Source organism: Lepisma saccharinum, chromosome 2, assembly GCF_977018435.1.
Source record: "Lepisma saccharinum chromosome 2, izLepSacc3.1, whole genome shotgun sequence".
Classification (NCBI taxonomy): domain Eukaryota; kingdom Metazoa; phylum Arthropoda; class Insecta; order Zygentoma; family Lepismatidae; genus Lepisma; species Lepisma saccharinum.
In genome coordinates this window covers 211,601,425-211,620,967 of record NC_139230.1, presented here as the reverse complement: position 1 = coordinate 211,620,967, position 19,543 = coordinate 211,601,425, and the positions used below count along the sequence as shown (strand labels likewise).

General features: G+C 40.7%; 1 protein-coding gene across 1 annotated transcript in view; it reads right to left on the bottom strand.

Annotated features, from left to right (window-relative positions):
• LOC145984296 (DNA-(apurinic or apyrimidinic site) endonuclease 2-like) overlaps window positions 1-19,543 on the bottom strand; it is a 72,369-nt gene that overhangs the window by 36,881 nt on the left and 15,945 nt on the right. Inside the window, exon 3 of the mRNA XM_083117939.1 lies at window positions 16,871-17,061. Coding sequence (XP_082974065.1) covers window positions 16,871-17,061 — 191 coding nt within the window. The remainder of the gene's footprint in view (window positions 1-16,870; window positions 17,062-19,543) is intronic.

Sequence of the window (19,543 nt, the reverse complement as noted above, 5' to 3'; positions counted from 1 at the left end):
ACTGTACTTAGGTACAAGGTGATGGAAAATTAAAACTAATTCAATCTTGACTACCTGAAATAACATAATTATTACTTATACGATATTTAAATGCATATAAATACTAACATCACTAAAACTTGAAGAATCTATAATTCTCTCAACTCATTCTAAAATACGCTTAGCATATTATTGTAGCAAAGTTTAAAACCAAAAACTGTTAGTGGTTTAACGATAAACATTCTGCAATAGCAAAATGGATTTCCAGGACTTTGGTCGCGATCCAATATCCTAGGAAAATACTTCTTGTTTGTGAGCAACAAAATCTTGACGTCGACATATACATATTCATACAAAATAAATATTCTCAATAACTTGTGCTTAATACAAAACTGTGCTAATATAAATGTTTACCTTCTTCTGAAGTATCTCTAAAAACTTTTTAGTGATGTACCGCAAAAAAAATGTTGTGCCTACAGCACATTATTAAATAGTGAGACTGCTTTTAACCTTAAATATTATTAGTGCCATGATTATTAAAATAAGTATTATGTTACGCAAGTGAAGTTTAAAATATTAGACCTGTTTAATATTAATAAATGCTGTAACTTGAAGCAAAAATTGCAATATTTATATTTTAAAATTTAAAACAATATATGTGTATAAAAAAACTACACATGCATTTTAAGATTTTTAAACATTCAAAACTATATCATGCCAAGGGTAAATATTCAACTGTCAATCAATGCAATATTTTAAACAGAGGAAGAGAAAGAAAAATATATAATAACAAAAGGTCTCGTTAATATGTAAGAAAACATCCGCGCTGTGTAAACTGCTCTCCTAATTCTTCTAGTTATCCTATTAAGTTGGCTTAGCCTAACTGTGGTGCTTTAAGCATAAGTATAAGCAGTGATCAGAATGCTACATTTTATAAGTAGCTTCACTACAACTACAGCTACTCTTCCAAAATGTAGCTTTGCTACAGCTACAGCTACATTTACCAAAAAGTAGATTGCTACGCTACTCCTGTTCGCTACTCGCTACTTTGCTACTTTTGCGCTACTTCTGTATTAAAAACTTAAAACAACTATATGGCTATTCAAAAGAAGCCCTAGTATGATAGTTGTACGTACTGAAAAATAGATTCTGGTATTTATTACCATGATTCCCTTCATTCTATAATTTTTATAGCAGTGTTACTTCAGTTACATATTTTTAATACTTCAGTTACATATTGTTAATAAAGGGTTTGAGAATAAAGTACCTTTGTAAGTAGCATATCAATTCAAAAAACTAGGTCTTACACGTATCCGTGATGTTCTTATTGTCATATCAAAAATATTTGTGACATACTTCCTTTTAAAATTAATTGGAAGAATATCACATGTATCGAAATTAACTATAAAGTGTTGCGCAAAATGGAAATAAGATAAAAATGTGATATTTAGTCATTTAATCTTAAACAGAATGTTATTTGGGGGATGGCGGATATTTGCTCGAATCTTGAGGATAGCTGGGGAATGCTTCTAATGGTATATATGAGAAACAGGTGGAGCAATTTCTTTACGTAAGTTTTTCCATTCGAAATGCTTCCCCGACAACACAGTGAAAATTGTAATTGTCACCTTGTATTCAAAGGGCCGCAGGTGCGATACCCAGTGGAGGGTACATGGTGGTTCGTATCAGTCTCGATCAGCTGATCTGTGCATAAAGTGGACTCAAAACAAATATTAGGAAAGACGTGTAGTTGGGAGGATGGGAAATTCCTGCTCCCCCATTCCTTACTATGCTCATCATTCATCATTCTCACAATTAGTCAAAAGTGGCAGAAAATGGGCATAGATAAGAAAATAACTAAACAAACAATGCATCCTCATTGCCATGATTAGAAAAAAGTTACAGAAAAGGGACGCAAAAGTAGGAAAAACACATAAATTTGAAAACTGTGTATTAACAAAGAAAATTGTAATTTCTGCAGGAAAGTCAATAACCTGTACGTCCTTTTTACAATATGATAAAATATATTGAGGAAACTGATGTGTAAACCGAGTGTTCTAAACATATTGTTATTTTAAAATTTGCAAACAAAGATTATGACCAAAATAATTGTAATTCCAGAAACACTATTTCTTGTAACAATAATTTCTTGTCGGTGTGATCCTATACACTCAAAATGATCAATGCTGTTAACGTACTGAACCATTGATTGCTGGCACTATTGCATTGTCAGATTAGTAGGAAATGGATCCCTTGTTTTTGCACTGTAAGTTGAGTTTTACACAGTAAATATTTCGCTGTCTGTTACGTCATCGTTATCCACAGGATTTGTTCCAGGGGTGGCACAAACGGGGCACTTTTTCCTGGCGGTGTAGCAAATGTGACATGATTCTCTCCAAAATAGCGATGCAGATAAAATAAATGGCTATTAGCCTGAATATATTCATTTATGACAGTTACTTATCTAGATATTAGAATTATTCAGATGCTAATGAAATAAATTACGCAGATATCTATAATCTGTGTTATAAAGATATTTATAATCTAGATTACCTGTATTTGCATGAAATGGACTTTGTCTTTTTGAGTCTCTTGCAAAAGTAAGCAATATTATTGTTTATTTTTGATGCTGTTGCCACTTTCCAAACTACCTCAAAATGCTCAGAAAAAATGTAGCTGTAGCGAAATTTTCGCTACAACTACAGGAATGTTTTAGCTTCACTACCGCTACAACTACAATTTTCAAAATGTAGTGCCGCTACAGCTACCACTATAAATTTTGTAGCTAGCTACAGTAGCGAGCGACCTCTGAGTATAAGTATATATGTGTACGGAGTCTGCAAAGTTTCAAAATGCTCAGCAGACACATCTTCTAAATAAAGTCATGTAATAATGTTGCATAGAGATGTGATGCCTTAAATTCACATATGATGCATTTCAGTCTTACATAGGCTATGACTGTATTTTGTCCCCCCCCCCCTTTTTTGTCTTTTTCTACTTTGTGCGATGTACCATTACTTGGATGAGTAGAATATTGGTTATCCATAGGGCCACATATATATGGGAGGAACCTCCCCAATGACATAGTGGTAAGGTTGTTGCCTTGTAATCAAGGTGTCCTGGGTTTGATACCTGGTGGAGGCACATAGTGGTTCGGATTAGGGATGGCCACACGGATCCAGATCCGGGTCTGAAAGTTTCGGATACGAAAGTTCCGGATCTGGATCCGGATCCAACAGTTCCGAATCTGGATCCGGATCCAAAATACCGGATCCGAAAGTTTTGGATCTGGATCCGGATCCGAGAGTTTCATATCTCAATCCCATTATAATATTACCACAGCTTAAACGGTATTATGATCTTCGATTACAAAGAAGTTTTTCATTAGTTAGTCCTACAAGAATTTTTTTCAAGTGTTGTTCCTAAAATACTTTGCTACGCATCGGCTAACACACTCGTGCACAAAAATAATCTTACTTGTTTAACATAAAATGTCAGAGGTGATTTTGTAAATGCAAATTGAAATGAATATGTATTCATTCGAATGTATTGGAAATGAAAACACACATAAATGTGAGACATTCCATTCCAGGATGAAACCTTTAACACACATAACAAGATAGAAATGTTATACAAAAATTATACAATTGTTCTACAGTTACAGTTTTACAAATTAAAATAAAACATTATAATATATGCAGTGTTATATAATTACAAGTGTAAGACTAACAAGGGAGGTTATCTAAGTGTCCCCCTCCGATTTCCATGAAACTTGGCAGGCATATAGTGGGGCCCAAAGGAAGAAATACGTGTTTTTTTTGTTTCAGCTAAAAAACGGTTTTAGGGGGCAAAACCCCTTCAAATGTTAAGATGAGGACAAATTGAAGTGAGGATCTGACCTCTGTTTCCCCCTCCGATTTCCATGATACTTGGCAGGTGTGTGTATAAACGGGCCCAAAGAAAGAAATACGTGTTTTTTTTGTTTCAGCTAAAAAACTGTTTTAGGGGGCAAAACCCCCTCAAATGTCAAGATGAGGACAAATTGAAGTGAGGATCTGACCCCTGTGTCCCTCCGATTTCCATGAAACTTGGCAGGTGTATAGTGGGGCCCAATGGAAGAAATACGTGTTTTTTTGTTTCAGCTAAAAAACTGTTTTAGGGGGCAAAACCCCCTCAAATGTCAAGATGAGGACAAATTGAAGTGAGGATCTGACCCCTGTGTCCCTCAGATTTCCATGAAACTTGGCAGGTGTATAGTGGGGCCCAATGGAAGAAATACGTGTTTTTTTTGTTTCAGCTAAAAAACTGTTTTAGGGGGCAAAACCCCCTCAAATGTCAAGATGAGGACAAATTGAAGTGAGGATCTGACCCCTGTGTCCCTCCAATTTCCATGAAACTTGGCAGGTGTATAGTGGGGCCCAAAGGAAGAAATACGTGTTTTTTTTGTTTCAGCTAAAAACTGTTTTAGGGGGCAAAATCCCCTCAAATGTCAATTGATTGATTTATTTTTTTATTTTATGTCGCATCTTGTGCCTCTTGGCTAATTTGCAAAGATGGGGATGAGTGATGATATGATGAAAGTGATGAATGGACATTCACAAACAACCGTGCCCGAGCGGGATTCGAACCCGGGGCCCCTGACATTGTAGCGCGATTTGCAAACCACTCAGCCACAGGGTCCGGCCCTCAAATGTCAAGATGAGGACAAATTGAAGTGGGGATCTGACCCCTGTGTTCCCCTCCGATTTCCATGAAACGTGGCAGGTGTATAGATGGGCCCAAAGGAAGAAATACTTGTTTTGATGAGGACAAATTGAAGTGGGCATTTGACCCCTGTCCTCCACTCCGATTTCCATGAAATTTGGCAGGTGTATAGAGGGGCCCAAAGGAAGAAATGTGTTTTTTTTTTTCGGCTAAAAAACTGGTTTAGGGGCCAAAACCCCCTTCAAATGTCAAGATGAGGACAAATTGACGTGGGGATCATCTGACCCCTGTGTCCCCCTCCGATTCCCATGGAATTTGACAGGTTTATAGATAGGCCCTTTGCCCCCTGTTTCTTCCTATGCCATATTTACGTGGTTTCAGGGTCAGATCCCCACTTCAATTTCTCCTCATCTTGACATTTGAGGGGGGGGGGGGGCTCTATACACCTGCCAAGTTTCATGGAAATCGGAGGGGGAGACTTAGACCTCCCTTGCAAGTGTATTAATTAATTACAAATCGTGCACGCGCGCACACACATTATATATATATGTGTGTATGTATGTATGTATGTATGTATGTATGTATATATATATATATATATATACACACATATATATACAGGGTGATTCTAAAGGTATAGTACAAACGAAAACCACAGATACCTCCCATGAAATAGACGAAAGTTCCCCTTCCACTTTGCCGAGAGATGCCTCCGCGAGGAGCTAGACAACGCCGAAAATGTGTGAAAATGAACTTCACACCTCTGTACAGCCAGTACCAGTGAAGATAGAAAGGCGGAACAAACGAAGTCAAAAGGAACACCAAAGTCGCCCATCCGAAAAACACTAGGCGGCAGCTGCACAACGCATGCACATGGGGTTCCACAAAGGAAATAGGAGTGTCCCGCAAGACAAGTGAAGGGAAAGGGTAGCGATCGACAACGGTAGGGACAAAAGAAGCAATGAAGCATGAAGTAACAATTGCACAGCGGGAAACAAACACATGCAGTGCGTGGGGAGTTCCCAAACACAGTGGGGAGACACCGCAGCAAGAACAAAGCACGGTTCAACAAAAGAGAAAGAGGACCGGACGGGGAATGGTACCTGTCAAGGAGACAACAAATGCGGGACGAGGGATTCCCCATAGCAGCACCGAGGGGATGTCACACAGAGGTCGTGCGCCAGTAGGACAAACACAGCAACTACGGGCACAGGAGGTTTATTGCCACGCAAATGTGCACTTACAGATAGGAATAGTACGTAGTACGTAGTCGTACCCCGGACTGACATTGTTACAAAAGTTGCTCAAACTGACGACCACCACATTCAATGCAGGCATTGCAGCATTGCAGGAAATTCTGGCGAACCCTATCAAAAATCCCTGGCATGGTACACACCTCAGCCGATGCTGCAAGTATCCGCACTACCAATGTTTCCTTGTCAGGCACCGGGGTCTCGTAGACGAGTGTTTTCACATGGCCCCACAAGAAGAAATCCATTGGTGTGAGGCCAGGCGAACGGGCGGGCCAGGGGACGGGGCCCTCTCTGCCGATCCAGCGCTGTGGGTAGGTATGGTGCAAAAGGGTTCGCACTGTGCCATCAAAATGTGCAGGCGCTCCATCCAATTGAAACCACATACGATGTCGCACGTTGAGGGGTACATCTTCTAGCAGCTCTGGAAGGACTGATGCAAGAAAGGTGCGATAGAGGCGGCCATTTAAACGTGGTGGTAGCAGGTATGGACCGATAATCTGTTCATCGATGATACCTGCCCAGATATTCACTGCAAACTGGGTCTGATGGTGCACCTCGACTGCTGCATGTGGATTTTCATAATCCCACACATGGCTGTTTCGGCAATTGAAGATGCCCTCACGGGTGAATGTTGCCTCGTCCGTGAAAAGCACATGGCGCAAAAAACTGGGATCGTCGGTACAAAACTGCAACAGTCGTTGACAGAATTCCACACGTCGTGGGTAATCCCCAGCCTGCAACGCGTGGACTCGCTGTGGATGATAGGGATACAGCAGATCATCATGAAGGACACGCCACACTGTCGACTGTGATACTCCCACTGCACGTGCAATGCTACGGGTGCTAGTGGACGGTGTGTCGTCCACGCGAGCAAGTACGTCCTCCTCGACCGCCGCGGTGCGCACATGTCTTGGGTGACCGACATGCCTGCACGTAACACACCCGATTCACCAAGGGTACGGTGAACGTTCGAAAACAACCTGCTGTCGGGTTGTCGCCTCTCCGGATACCGTCCGCGATAAAGGCTTGCAGCTGCTCGGCCATTGCCATCTGCAAGGCCGTAGACAAAATACATGGCCCTCAGTTCTACAAATGTGTAGCGTTCCATGGTACGGTGAGGATAGTGCCAATTATGGAATACTGTACTGCAGTGCACAGGTGGCACACACAGACACACACTGGTCACAAAGGCTTCGAAACAACGTACTCAATTGTCGTACGTCAAGCACACCACCACCGCACCGGCTCTTTCACTGACACGCTCCCTGACGCTGCACTTCCAATCAGCCCACACGTCCGCACGGCACTGTGGTACAATCAGCTGACGTTCCTGAGCCACCCGTGCCTGTGCTCTTCACTACCTGACCACTGCCGTCAAGTGGGGCCAGGTACTCTGGGGCATTGTCATCATGGAACACATGTAGCGTCCTTCATTCTTGCCTAATTCACCCACAACACGTACTTCGTCTGTCTTGCTCGAGCCGACGGGGAGCACTACGTCCGATCGTGTGGTGTTTGTGTACACCAATGTGGGGTAACCCAGCAGTTGAACAGATGTGCATACCCCCATGTAGCTTCATTACACGATTGTCCCATGCAGTTTATCTGTCCAGCCTCGGCCCGGTCTCACACCCACGCGGCAGTGTGCGGCTGCGGTGGTGTGAGGCCATGCTTGGTTTCAGAGTGGAAGGCTGCGGCCGAGGAGGGACTCGAGTTGTTCGGCTGGGGTTGCGTTCGGAAGCAAGCAGCCGCGTCAGGTCTGGGAACGGTGGACCTGGTGATGGGGATGGAAACATTCGGACCTCGTCCATTAGTGTCGTCCACCGTACGGAGTTGTGGGGTCTGTACGACACTCCAGCAGCCTTTCGCCCGCTCCCACCCAGCGATGTTCCTCCGGCTTCATTTCTAAGAGGCTGATTGGGCCCCATCACGACGTTTGTTACAACGTCAGTACGGGGTACGTGGTCCTATCTGTACGTGCACCTTTCATTCGCAATAACCTCCTGTGCCCGTAGTTGCTGTGTTTGTCCTGCTGGCGCACGACCTCTGTGTGACATCCCCTCGGTGTTGCTATGGGGAATCCCTCGTCCCGCATTTGTTGTCTCCTTGGCAGGTACCATTCCCCGTCCAGTCCTCTTTCTCTTTTGTTGCACCGTGCTTTGTTCTTGCTGCGGTGTCTCCCCACTGTGTTTTGGGGACTCCCCTTGCGCTGCACCGCCAGCGCCGCCATTTCTGCCCCGAACCATGTACGCGTCTGTTGCCTGTCGAGTGTCACGGACCACTTTGCTTGCATTCTCGGTGTGTTTTTACATCCTACGTCGTCCTCCCGTGGTTCTGCAACCCCGCACTACTTTTCTCGACTGCACTGCTTCAGTCATGGTGTTTGTTTCCCGCTGTGCAATTGTTACTTCATGCTTCATAGCTTCTTTTCTCCCTACCGTTGTCGATCGCTACCCTTTCCCTTCACTTGTCTTGCGGGACACTCCTATTTCCTTTGTGGAACCCCATGCGCATGCGTTGTGCAGCTGCCGCCTAGTGTTTTTCGGATGGGCGACTTTGGTGTTCCTTTTGACTTCGTTTGTTCCGCCTTTCTATGTTCACTGGTACTGGCTGTACAGAGGTGTGAAGTTCATTTTCACACGTTTTCGGCATTGTCTAGCTCCTCACGGAGGCATCTCTCGGCAAAGTGGAAGGGGAACTTTCATCTCTATTTCATGGGAGGTATCTGTGGTTTTCATTTGTACTATACCTTTAGAATCACCCTGTATATATATATATATATACACACACACACATACATACATACATACATACATACATACATACACACACACACACACACACATACATATGTATATTAGCAGGTAACAATATGTTATAAGCACATTCTTACTTTCCAAAGAAGCACATGTGGGATGGCACGGATACGGATCTAAAAATTCCGGATCCGGATCCGAAAAATTTTATGATCTGGAGCCAACCGGATCCAGATTTCGGATCCGTGAGGATCCAGATCTGGTAATCCCTAGTTCAGATCCCATTTTAAAACTGTAGGTCCAGTCCCGATTAGCCTATCTGTGCAAACAGTGGACTTGAAATAGAAACTTAATCATATTTATGGTTAATAAAAGATCAAGATTTCAGTATAAAAACTGGACACATTTTGGGATCAAAAGCTTCATACAAAATGGTGAATATAATCCTAAATATGATTTAAAAACTATACTTATTACACAAAATATACATTACCTTCCTAATAGCACATTTACATAGTTATCAGAATATTAAGTTTATTCCTCTGTAAAGGAGACCATTTTTATTTTCAAAAATTTTTGCAGCAGAATTACTCAATTTTCCCTAACTTTGCACAACTCCCAGATAATTCAAAAAGTGTTGTGTTGGTAAAACTTTAAATTTCATGTTCAAGGGTTTATTTTGCACTTTGCAGTTCATTTGGCATAATTTTGTGACAAAACATGGTAGAAAAACGAACCTCTCACCTTTGAAAAACATGGAAAATGAACACTGCACAACATGTTACTGAACATTTCAAGTGTTTGCCAAAAATGAAACATGCAGGTGGCTAGTTATCAGTATCAGAAAACTTTACATTGATATCAGGAAAACATCTCAAATCGATCCATCTCTACTGTATATGAATGTGTTTTATTTATCATCATTTCCATGTAGTCATTATATTTTGTTTCAATGATATAAGTTTAATTAAATTTCTTGTCAAGAGATTGCGTATGTGGTTTTCAACCATCAGCCATTTGTGTGGGTGCCAAGACAGAAGAACAGTTAGAAAGTGAAAGAGTGACATGGTGCAAGGCGTGTCATTGTGTGTACAGATGTGTACAGATGCCATAATGTGTACATTTCAACATTTGTTATTAGTTACATAAATGTAGTTCATAACCAGGTAGAGTTATAAAGTATCCTAAAGAACCAGCATGTTTTCTTGTGTCAATGAACGCAATCATGCAAGACCTACTTCACATAATTCAGAGTGTTCTATTGGTTCCTTAAAGAGTTTGCAGATAATGAATGTTTAGTGGTAAAATGTTTAGCAGGCAAAACATTGCCCACAGTTTGATTGCCATGTTTCTCTGTAAAGGAATAAAAATATATATGTTTGTTTCAATTTTGGACTACACAGCATCAAAACATCTGCAAATGTGTCAACATGTTGGACATGTTAATATATTCTTCATAACTGAATTTAATCAAGCAGTGTGTACTAGACTACCCATATTCAAAGCATGGAGCAGATGAAGACTTGCAAACATGGCAGTGTTGCACTCTTTGATATCAGGTGAAACCAGAGTTGGCCCAGGTGGCCCCAGCCCAGTTTTCTCCACACAGGTTTTTTCAGAAAACCCCAGCTTGAAAAACCCACCAAATAAACCACTCAAAATGTGGATTTTTTCAGGAAATGTTGTAAATTATTCCTTTAAATAATTGTGAAGTTCTAGAATTGTCAACAGTTTGAGAAAACTTGTAAAATAAAGGCTTATAGTCCAGGAGCATATGTCAATATTTCTATAGTCCGTGGGTTTTTGAATGAAGGGAATATATGACTAGGGTATATACTATAGGTGTTTTACCCACAATTGTGGCAGAAGACTTGTGTGACGTCATAAATCCAAGATGGCTACCACTTCATGCACTAAGAAAATCCATCATAACTCCTTTAATAGTGGTTTTGAATTTTCTTTTTATAGAAACATGTTTTGTTTAGAATTGTAAAAGGAACAAAATGGATTCTTACAGTTTTTTTCATATCTCGCACTGTTATGGAGATATATCTAGTGAAACTATGTCGTGCCCTTTTCTGCATATTTTACACTTTACTTGACATTCTGGCATATGAAGGTGGAAATTACTGCCTGTGATATTTTGTTGATGCCTACTACTGTGACAATTGCCTGTGTGACATCATATATCCACGATGGCTGCCTCTGCAGACATTAACAAACAAAAACGACCATATCTCCTTAACTACTTTAGGAGTAATTTTGACCATTTGTACGAGGCTTGTCCGGAAAGTAAAGATACAAACACATTTGCACATTAGGGAAAAAATGTGTACCAAAGTTGGCAACACTGGCAGTAACTGTGATCCATACGACGAGGATTGGGAGTGAGTAGTCAGTGCTGCGCTGAGTCTTGTGTGAGGAACACACGTTGGAAATGGCAACAGCGATACTGAATCCCGCCAAGTGCAAAGTGCGCGCCGTGATCAGGTTTTTGCAGGCACAAGGAAAGCGTCCATCAGAGATCCACCAAGAAATTGTGACTGTGTACGGGAACATAATGAATCGTCAAAATGTGGCGAAATGGTGCCGTGCCTTCGCAGAAGGTCAACGTGATGTTCATGATGAAGAGAGAAGTGGGAGGCCGTCCGTGATCACTGATGACCTTCGCAATCATATTGAAGCAGAGGTGCGTGCGAATAGGCAGGTAACAATTGGAGAATTGTGTGTGATGTTTCCTGACAGTTCGAAAACCACTATTAATGAACTTGTGAGTGGGTTAGGGTACAGAAAGTTGTGTGCACGCTGGGCCCCAAAACATTTGACTGACAAACACAAAACCAAACGACTGGGATATGCACTGGACTTTCTTACTCGCTACGCAGAAGAGGAAGATGCATTCCTGGAATCCATTGTGACCGGTGATGAAACATGGGTGTTCTACCATTCGCCTGAATCCAAGCAGCAGTCACTGAAGTGGTGCCATACCCATTCTCCAAAAGCCAAAAAATTTGAAACTTCAATTTCAAAACGGAAGCTGATGGCAACTGTTTTCTGGGTTCGCCACGGCATCCTGCTGGTGGAATTCATGCTGCCTGGAAGAACAATTAATGCTGAAACCTACTGCCAGACTTTGAAACATCTTCGACGTGCAATTCAAAACAAACGGAGAGGCATGTTGTCAAGTGGAATCCGCTTTATTCATGACAACACCTGCCCCCATGCAGCGAATGTCACCAAGGATCTGCTTGCACAGTTTCAATGGGAGGTCCTTCACCATCTGCCATACAGTCCCGACCTTGCACCCAGCGACTACCACCTGTTCCTGTAGCTCAAGAAAAATCTTCGTGGAAAACACTTTGCCAACGACAATGAAGTCAGGGAAGAAGTCACAACTTGGTTCCAGATACAGGTGGCGGATTTCTATGATTCAGGGATACAAAAACTTGTTCCGCGTCTGAACAAATGTTTGGAAAATGGTGGCACTTATGTGGAGAAATAGCCTATGTATCAAGTGTAACTTTAGTTGCGAGCAATATATTTATTTTATATCTTATTTTTGGTTTGTATCTTTACTTTCCGGACAAGCATCGTAAGTTTGTTGGGTTTTTTACACGAAGGGAAGACATATGTACGGATGATGCTTTCATTTGGAGACATGCAATCATTTATTACAATGTGTCAGAAACCATACATGACGTCCGAAATCCAAGATGGCCACCTTGGAGGTTCTGCAGATGATATACCTACTGTCCATATCCTGATTTATAGTTCGTTTATCAGATTTTTCCAGTCATTTTCTGTTAATAATTTAAAAGTGAAAAGTATTATTATAACTACTAGTGTCCAAAAGTTAAGCATAACTTAGATATGAGAAAATGTTTTATTAATAAAGTGACAGAACTGCATAAAACATAGTGAAAATTAATCAAAATGTTAATATGGTATACACCAGAGTAGAATGCATGAAATTAATTGTTTTTTAATGCAAAGACACACATGCCAACAATAAGAAAACAGAAGATACTTCCTTGATGAAAAAAAGAGGCTTGTATGGGGTGAAGTTACCCCTAACAGCTACACAACCTTGCTTTCAAGAAAGTTATTAACCAATTTGGTTCGATGCACACATGTATTATCATCTTTTCATCCTTGAAGTTGAAGTCTGAGCTGACTGTGCCTCTGAAAAGTTGGACATGTTGTTGGAGTACCTCATTTCTGTGTCTCTGGGCAGTAAGATTGATTGATTGAATTGGTGTTTTAAGTCCACTTTATGCACAGTAAGGCTAATCGGGACTGGACCTACAGTTTAAAGTGGGATTCGAACCACTATGTGCCTCCACTGGGTATCGAAGCCGGGACCTCTTGGTTACAAGGCAACGATGATACCACTGCACCATCGGGGAGCTCTGGGAAGTAAGAGTACCTCCAGCAGAGAAGTGCAGCTCTGTACGTCCATTGAGCATGTCTTCCCATACCAGTATTCCATCTCGACCAAACTGATCCCTATCCACTATATTCCTTGGATTAAATCGTGATCGAGGTTCTCTCCAGATGAAAGTGTGACGGAAATCATTTTGCAAACTGAATCTGAACTGATCTGTGAAAGAGCATGTTCCTCCATTTGTTCAGGGTTCAATTTCGATGATGCTACTCTACTGTAAGCAGGCCCTTCTGTGCACTGGATTAAGCGAGACACACATAGAGACCAGCTGTCCTGAGTCTCCAGTATACAGTTTGGCGAGAGAAACTCTAACCCCTGAGGTGGCTGCAAGCTTTGAGGACAGTTGTCTTGCAGGCATCGCCCAGTTTCGTCGTGCAGTTAAAGCCAGATATCGGTCCTGTTGTGGCGTTGTTACTAATTGACAACCTTGTTCTGGCCTACCATGCACACCTACTGTACCTTGGAACTGTCGCCAAAGCCTGGAAATGACTGTGGCACAGTCAATGCTGCTGTGACTTCAGCCTGTGTTTGACCTGCTTCCAAACGTCCGATGATTCTTCGCTGACGTCTTTGTGCCTTGTTCTTACTGTACATTGACCAAGAGATTGTCCTTCGATCACAATGAGCATTCGATACAGAATGAGGCACTCTTGTTGATATGATGTTTTGTGTTTTGTTTACCTTTCAATCACGGGCCTATCTGACACTACCAGTACTCTTGCCTATGCAGATAAGGTGAGTTAGACTCCCTGATGATTATTTATGGTGATTGTACAGATCTCCCCCTTCCATTTTTCTACTTTTTGGACACTGCCGTATTATGGTAAAGGAGCAATCACGTCGGCTGTAACTTCCTTATTCAACATTTTCTGGAGCTCTAGGCAGTGTCAATAGGACAGGAATGATCTTCTTGTCATCTTCATTTTCTCTTTTCCCATCAACAGCCTATTGAGATGGGTAGATTTGGATGATCCTTTTCTACTTTTATTTGACTCCAATACTTGGAAATAACTCCTTCTGATAAAAAGTTGAGGGGAACATTGGTTGGAGCAAGACGTGAGCCTTGAACATCCCTTTTCCCGAACAGATACCATCGTAATTTGCCGAAATATTTGATTTTGGTGTCGTGCAAAATCCTGTCATCATGAAAGAGACACCCAAATATCAACCTCACTTCCACACAGTACACCCTGGACAGCATTTTGCAGACTAACATTGCTCTGACGTCTAGGGCCTCCCCGATGCCACAGTGGTATCGTCGTCGCCTTGTAATCAAGAGGTCTCAAGTTGATTACCCGGTGGAGGCACATATCCCACTTTAAATTGTAGTTCCAGTCCCAATTAGCCGTACTGTGCATAAAGTGGACTTAAATAAAAAAAACAAAAAAACAACTCAATCAATCAATGCTCTGGCGTCTGGACCCATGGGACTTGAGTTTTGTGCTGCCCATATGTGTTTGTGATTGCCCTTTCATCTATGTTATCCTATAATTCATTTTCATCTTTGAAATTAGCCAAAAGTATCAGAAACGAGAAGTAAAATAAATCAATTCATTCTGTCATCTTGTTCATTGAATCCAGGAGAAGCAAGATTTGCAAGAGATTCAAGCACATCATCTTCTGCGCCATCAAATGCATTCAAAAACAACTTTTTTGCCTTCCTTGCAAGTACAAACACAAACTGGGATACCATTAATAGATAGTTTGAATGCTGCTGCCAAAGTGACCCTCACACCTTTCACCAGGAGGAGTTACTTCCAAGTATTTGAGTGAAATAAAAGCAGAAAAAAGCCTCTCCAAATCTACCCATCCCTATAGGCTGTTGAATGGAGAAAGAAGAAAATGAGGATAATAGAAGGATCATTCTTGCCGTATTCACACTACATAGAACTTCCGAGATTACAGTTGACATAAGTTGCGGATAGAGGAAATGTTCATGCATATGCCAGGATCAGTCCCTGCGACGTACTGAACTGTGTCTTTGTAGTGCAGATAAAGAAAGTGTGAAAACAATGACTTACAGGACAGAGACTTGGATCAGAGTGACAAGGAATTTGAATAAAGTGACTATATTGATGACATGATATTTCCCAAATGATTACAACCACTCTCAATCTTGAAGACAGGTGAGCTGCTTAAATTTCAAAAGACAGTGCGGAATTCACAGGTGATGTTATTACTGTAATATTTATAATAATAGTAATGATAATGATAATAATAATAATTAATATTTTTCACTTGTTATTTATTAACAGAAAGTGCCTCTGGAAAAATCTGATAAACAAATTATAAATCAGGTTATGGACAATATGTCATGTGCAGAACCTCCAAGGTGGCCATCTAGGATTTGGGAAGTCATGTATGGTCTCTGACACATTATCGAGCCAAACACCTGTAGTAATACATGATTGCATGCCTCCAAATGAAAGCATCCTCCATACACATGTCTTCCCTTTGTGTAAAAACCCAACAAACTTACAAATGGTCAAAATTACTCCTAAAGGAGTTAAGGAGATATGGTCATTTTTGTTTGTTAATGTCTGCAGAGGCAGCCATCTTGGATGTATGATGTCACACAGGCAATACACCACAATAGTAGGCATCAACAAAATATCACAGGCAGTAATTAACCCCTTCATATGCCAGAATGTCAAGTAAAGTGTAAAATATGCACAAAATCCTTGCAGAAAAGGGCACGAAATAATTTCACTAGATATATCTCCATAACAGTGCAAGATATGAAAAAAACTGTAAGAATCCATTTTGTTCCTTTTTCAATTCTAAACAAAACATGTATCTATAAAAAGATCCAAAACTCCTATTAAAGGAGTTATGATGGATTTTCTTAGTTAGTACATGAAGCGGTAGACATCTTGGATTTATGATGTCACACAAGTCTTCTGCCACAATTGTGGGCAAACCACCTGGTAGCACGTTATTGTGTACCACACTAGCAACGTATTACCGGTAGTCATATATTCCCTTCATTCAAAAACCCACAGGATTACATATGCCCCTGGACTATTAGCCAAGCTTATAATACTCAAAATAGTTAATGTGGTACAAGTCACAATGGTTTTTTTCAGGACATTTTTCTCAAATCCTGCTAGAAATAGATTTTTAACAGAAATAATATGAACATATATCCAAGAAACAAAAAATCGAAAGGGTCTGAAATATTTAGATAAAACATTGACTGAACTGGGGAGCTATGAATGAGTAGCGTAACCCGGCCATGAAAACCTACAACGACGACTGGGGGTTTCGTCGTGCTGACCACCATCACCCCATAACTGGTTGGATGATATCCCACCTCAGAGTAGGATCAGGTGGGAGTGTGGCCAGTAGTTTGTAGGCAGGCCTGGGCCCTCAATGGTCTGTTGCAGCACAGGTTATGTATGTTTTTAGTTTAATCATTTCAAGGTGTGAGATCTTGATTGTCAATTATTAATTATGTTAACAGAAAATATTAAATAGTTTTTGATTCAGTGAACTAAAACAATACAAATCGAATGTTTCAATATATTACTATTAGGGAATAATGTATTTTTAAAATATATATATTTATAAACAATCTGAAAAACACAATAAAACCCAGATTTGTCTGGGTTTTTATCTGAAAAAACCCACCCGGGTTGGTTTTTTTCTGAAAAAACCAGGGCAAAATGCCAACCCTGAGTGAAACCCACCTAAATTTTACATAGCCTGATTTTGATCATAATTTTCGAACTCACCACAATTTTATGCTGAGTGATGATGCATCTCCCTTCACCATCCAATGCTTGAAGTTCCATCTTATCAAACTCCTTTGATACACCTTCATAATGACCAACCTTATCACTCAGACCTGCACACGGTAAAACTCCACCAAGCCCTTCTTCAGCTTTGAAGGGTGTGAATCTATCTTTGCAGTAGGTGACAACTCCTGCAAAAATAAAATAGAGAAGTCATTCCATTAATTGAAAGTGCTATATGAAAAAGTAATTAATGCATCTATATGACATTTGTAACAATTTTGACAATATAAATAAATAACTTACGTTTTGCGAGTATCTAGGTAACTCCTGCGATGTTTCGGGATGCAACTGCTCCCTTCCTCAGGCTGCTCACGTTTAGGTTATGTATAATTCCGTAGGTACAGGATATAGGATTGGTAAAAGGTGTGTGGTTAAAAAACAATAAAAATCTAAAACCCATTTCAGGTGCACGTCATACTACCATGCTGTTTCCCCGATTAGAAACTGCTCCTACGAATGTTAAAACTTTAAAACTGTGAATAGCCACGGTTTGCATGTGCTGCAATTGCAATACTCCAAAGTTTCCTCGTAGAGTGCGAGGTCGGGCACCTCCCCTCTCTTTCCCCTCCATTTCCCCCAACTCCTCCTACACTCCAGTTCACGTCAAGTCCAGCAAGAATTCCTCTTCACCAATCGTATATCCTGTACCTATGGAAAGGTTGATGTGGTTATGATTTATACATAACCTAAACATGAAGAGCCTGATGAAGGGAGCAGTTGCATCCTGAAACGTCCCAGGAGTTACCTAGATACTTGCAAAATGTAAGTTATTAATATATTTATATTAAATTTGTGAGCAATTCACACAACTTTCATCATGAATTTTGACAAATCACAAATAAAAAACTATTCACAATGTACAAGTTGGAAATACAGTATGAGAAAATTTTGTTTTTAAATAGAATAATGCATTAACTTTCTTTGTAGAATTACATGATCCTAAGACATTGGTTTAAATGATTTTTCCCCAATAAAGCAGGGTTGGCATTTACCCATTTTTTTTAAAAAACCCAACCATTTTTTTGTTTTTTATTTCAGATAAAAACCAATTAAACCCGGGGAAAACTGGGTTTTATTGGGTTTTTTCATGTTATGTTTATAAATATATATATATATTTTAAAAATGAAATACCTTTTTCCCTGATAGTAGTATATTGGAACATTCAATTTGTACTGTTTTAGTTCACTGAATCAATTTTCTGCTAAGATAGTTAAGAATTGACAATCAAGGTCTCACACCTTGAAATGATTAAACTTAAAATATACATAACCCATACCACAGCAGACCATTGAGGGCCCAGGCCTACCTACGGACTGCCACCACACAACCAATTACGGGGTGACGTGTGGTCAGCACAATGAACCCCCAGTCGTTGTCGTAGGTTTTCATGACCAGGTTACACTACTCATTCGTAGCTCCTCAATTTAAACATGATGGTGAGTGTTCACCAGTCTCATAGCTGGAGCCCAAAGCATGACCACACAGCCACAGTGTGGGACAAATGATTAAATTATTTAAAATACTATGTTCTGAAAAATTTGATTCTACTCTTGCTGGATGGCGTAACAGTTAATATATCTATGATCAATTCCAAGGGTTGTGCATTGCAATACTATCTTAATACTAGATAGCTGTGGTGGTTTAGTCAACCTCCGTGGCAGAGGGATTAACACAGCATGCTGCAATGCCAGGGGTCCCGGGTTCGAATCCTGATTCAGACGTGGATGTTTGTGTTTGCCCCAATGATAATACAGAGAAAATCTAGAAAATTGATAGAACAAGAGGGATACTACTGCTTAGGGTTATTACTTTTATTACGTAAAAAAAAAGTAGACAGGCTGTCTGACTGCCATACAGAAGACCCGGGTTTGGATCTTGGGGTGGGTGATCTAAGGTCGGAATTTTTCCAGTCTTGTCCCTGCATAAAGCACATGTGGAAATCACCCAGCAACAAATCAATGGGTCCTGGGGGGTAAAGGCAGCAGGAGTTTGGTTGTGATCACATCACCTCCAAAATGGCCGAGATCAAGAATATGTCAGGCCCTACCCACATATCCCCTGAATGTGCCGCCTTCATGGCACCATGCTCTATCAGGGTGGCCACTCTAGGACCATGATAAAGTTCAAGTATAATTCCCAGTTTCAAGGTGAACTTTCCAAAAAATCAAGGTCACCAAAAGATGTTTTCTCTTTTTCAACCTTATGTATTACATAGCCAATTATTCACGCATAATTCCCAGAATTCAAGGAATTCTCAGTGAGTAGCTACCCTGGATATGCAAGGGTTTGGCACATGAAGACGATGGGTGCAGAAAGACTGCCAGTGAGAGCGTACAAAGCACAAGGAGTGGGAATAAGACCAAGCAAGAGACCAAGATGTTGGTGGAAAGACTAGATAGTGCAGTGTTAGGAGAAGAGGACAAAATTGGAACACAGTGGAATGAAAGGAGTGGTTGAAGACGAGATAAAAATGGAGGAGCTTGACTTCTATGCTGACCCAACCAGATTGCAGTGCCACTTTTGGCTAATTTGCAAAGATGGGGATGAGTGATGACATGATGAATGGATTCTCACAAACATATATGCCCAGGCTGGGATTTGAACCCAGG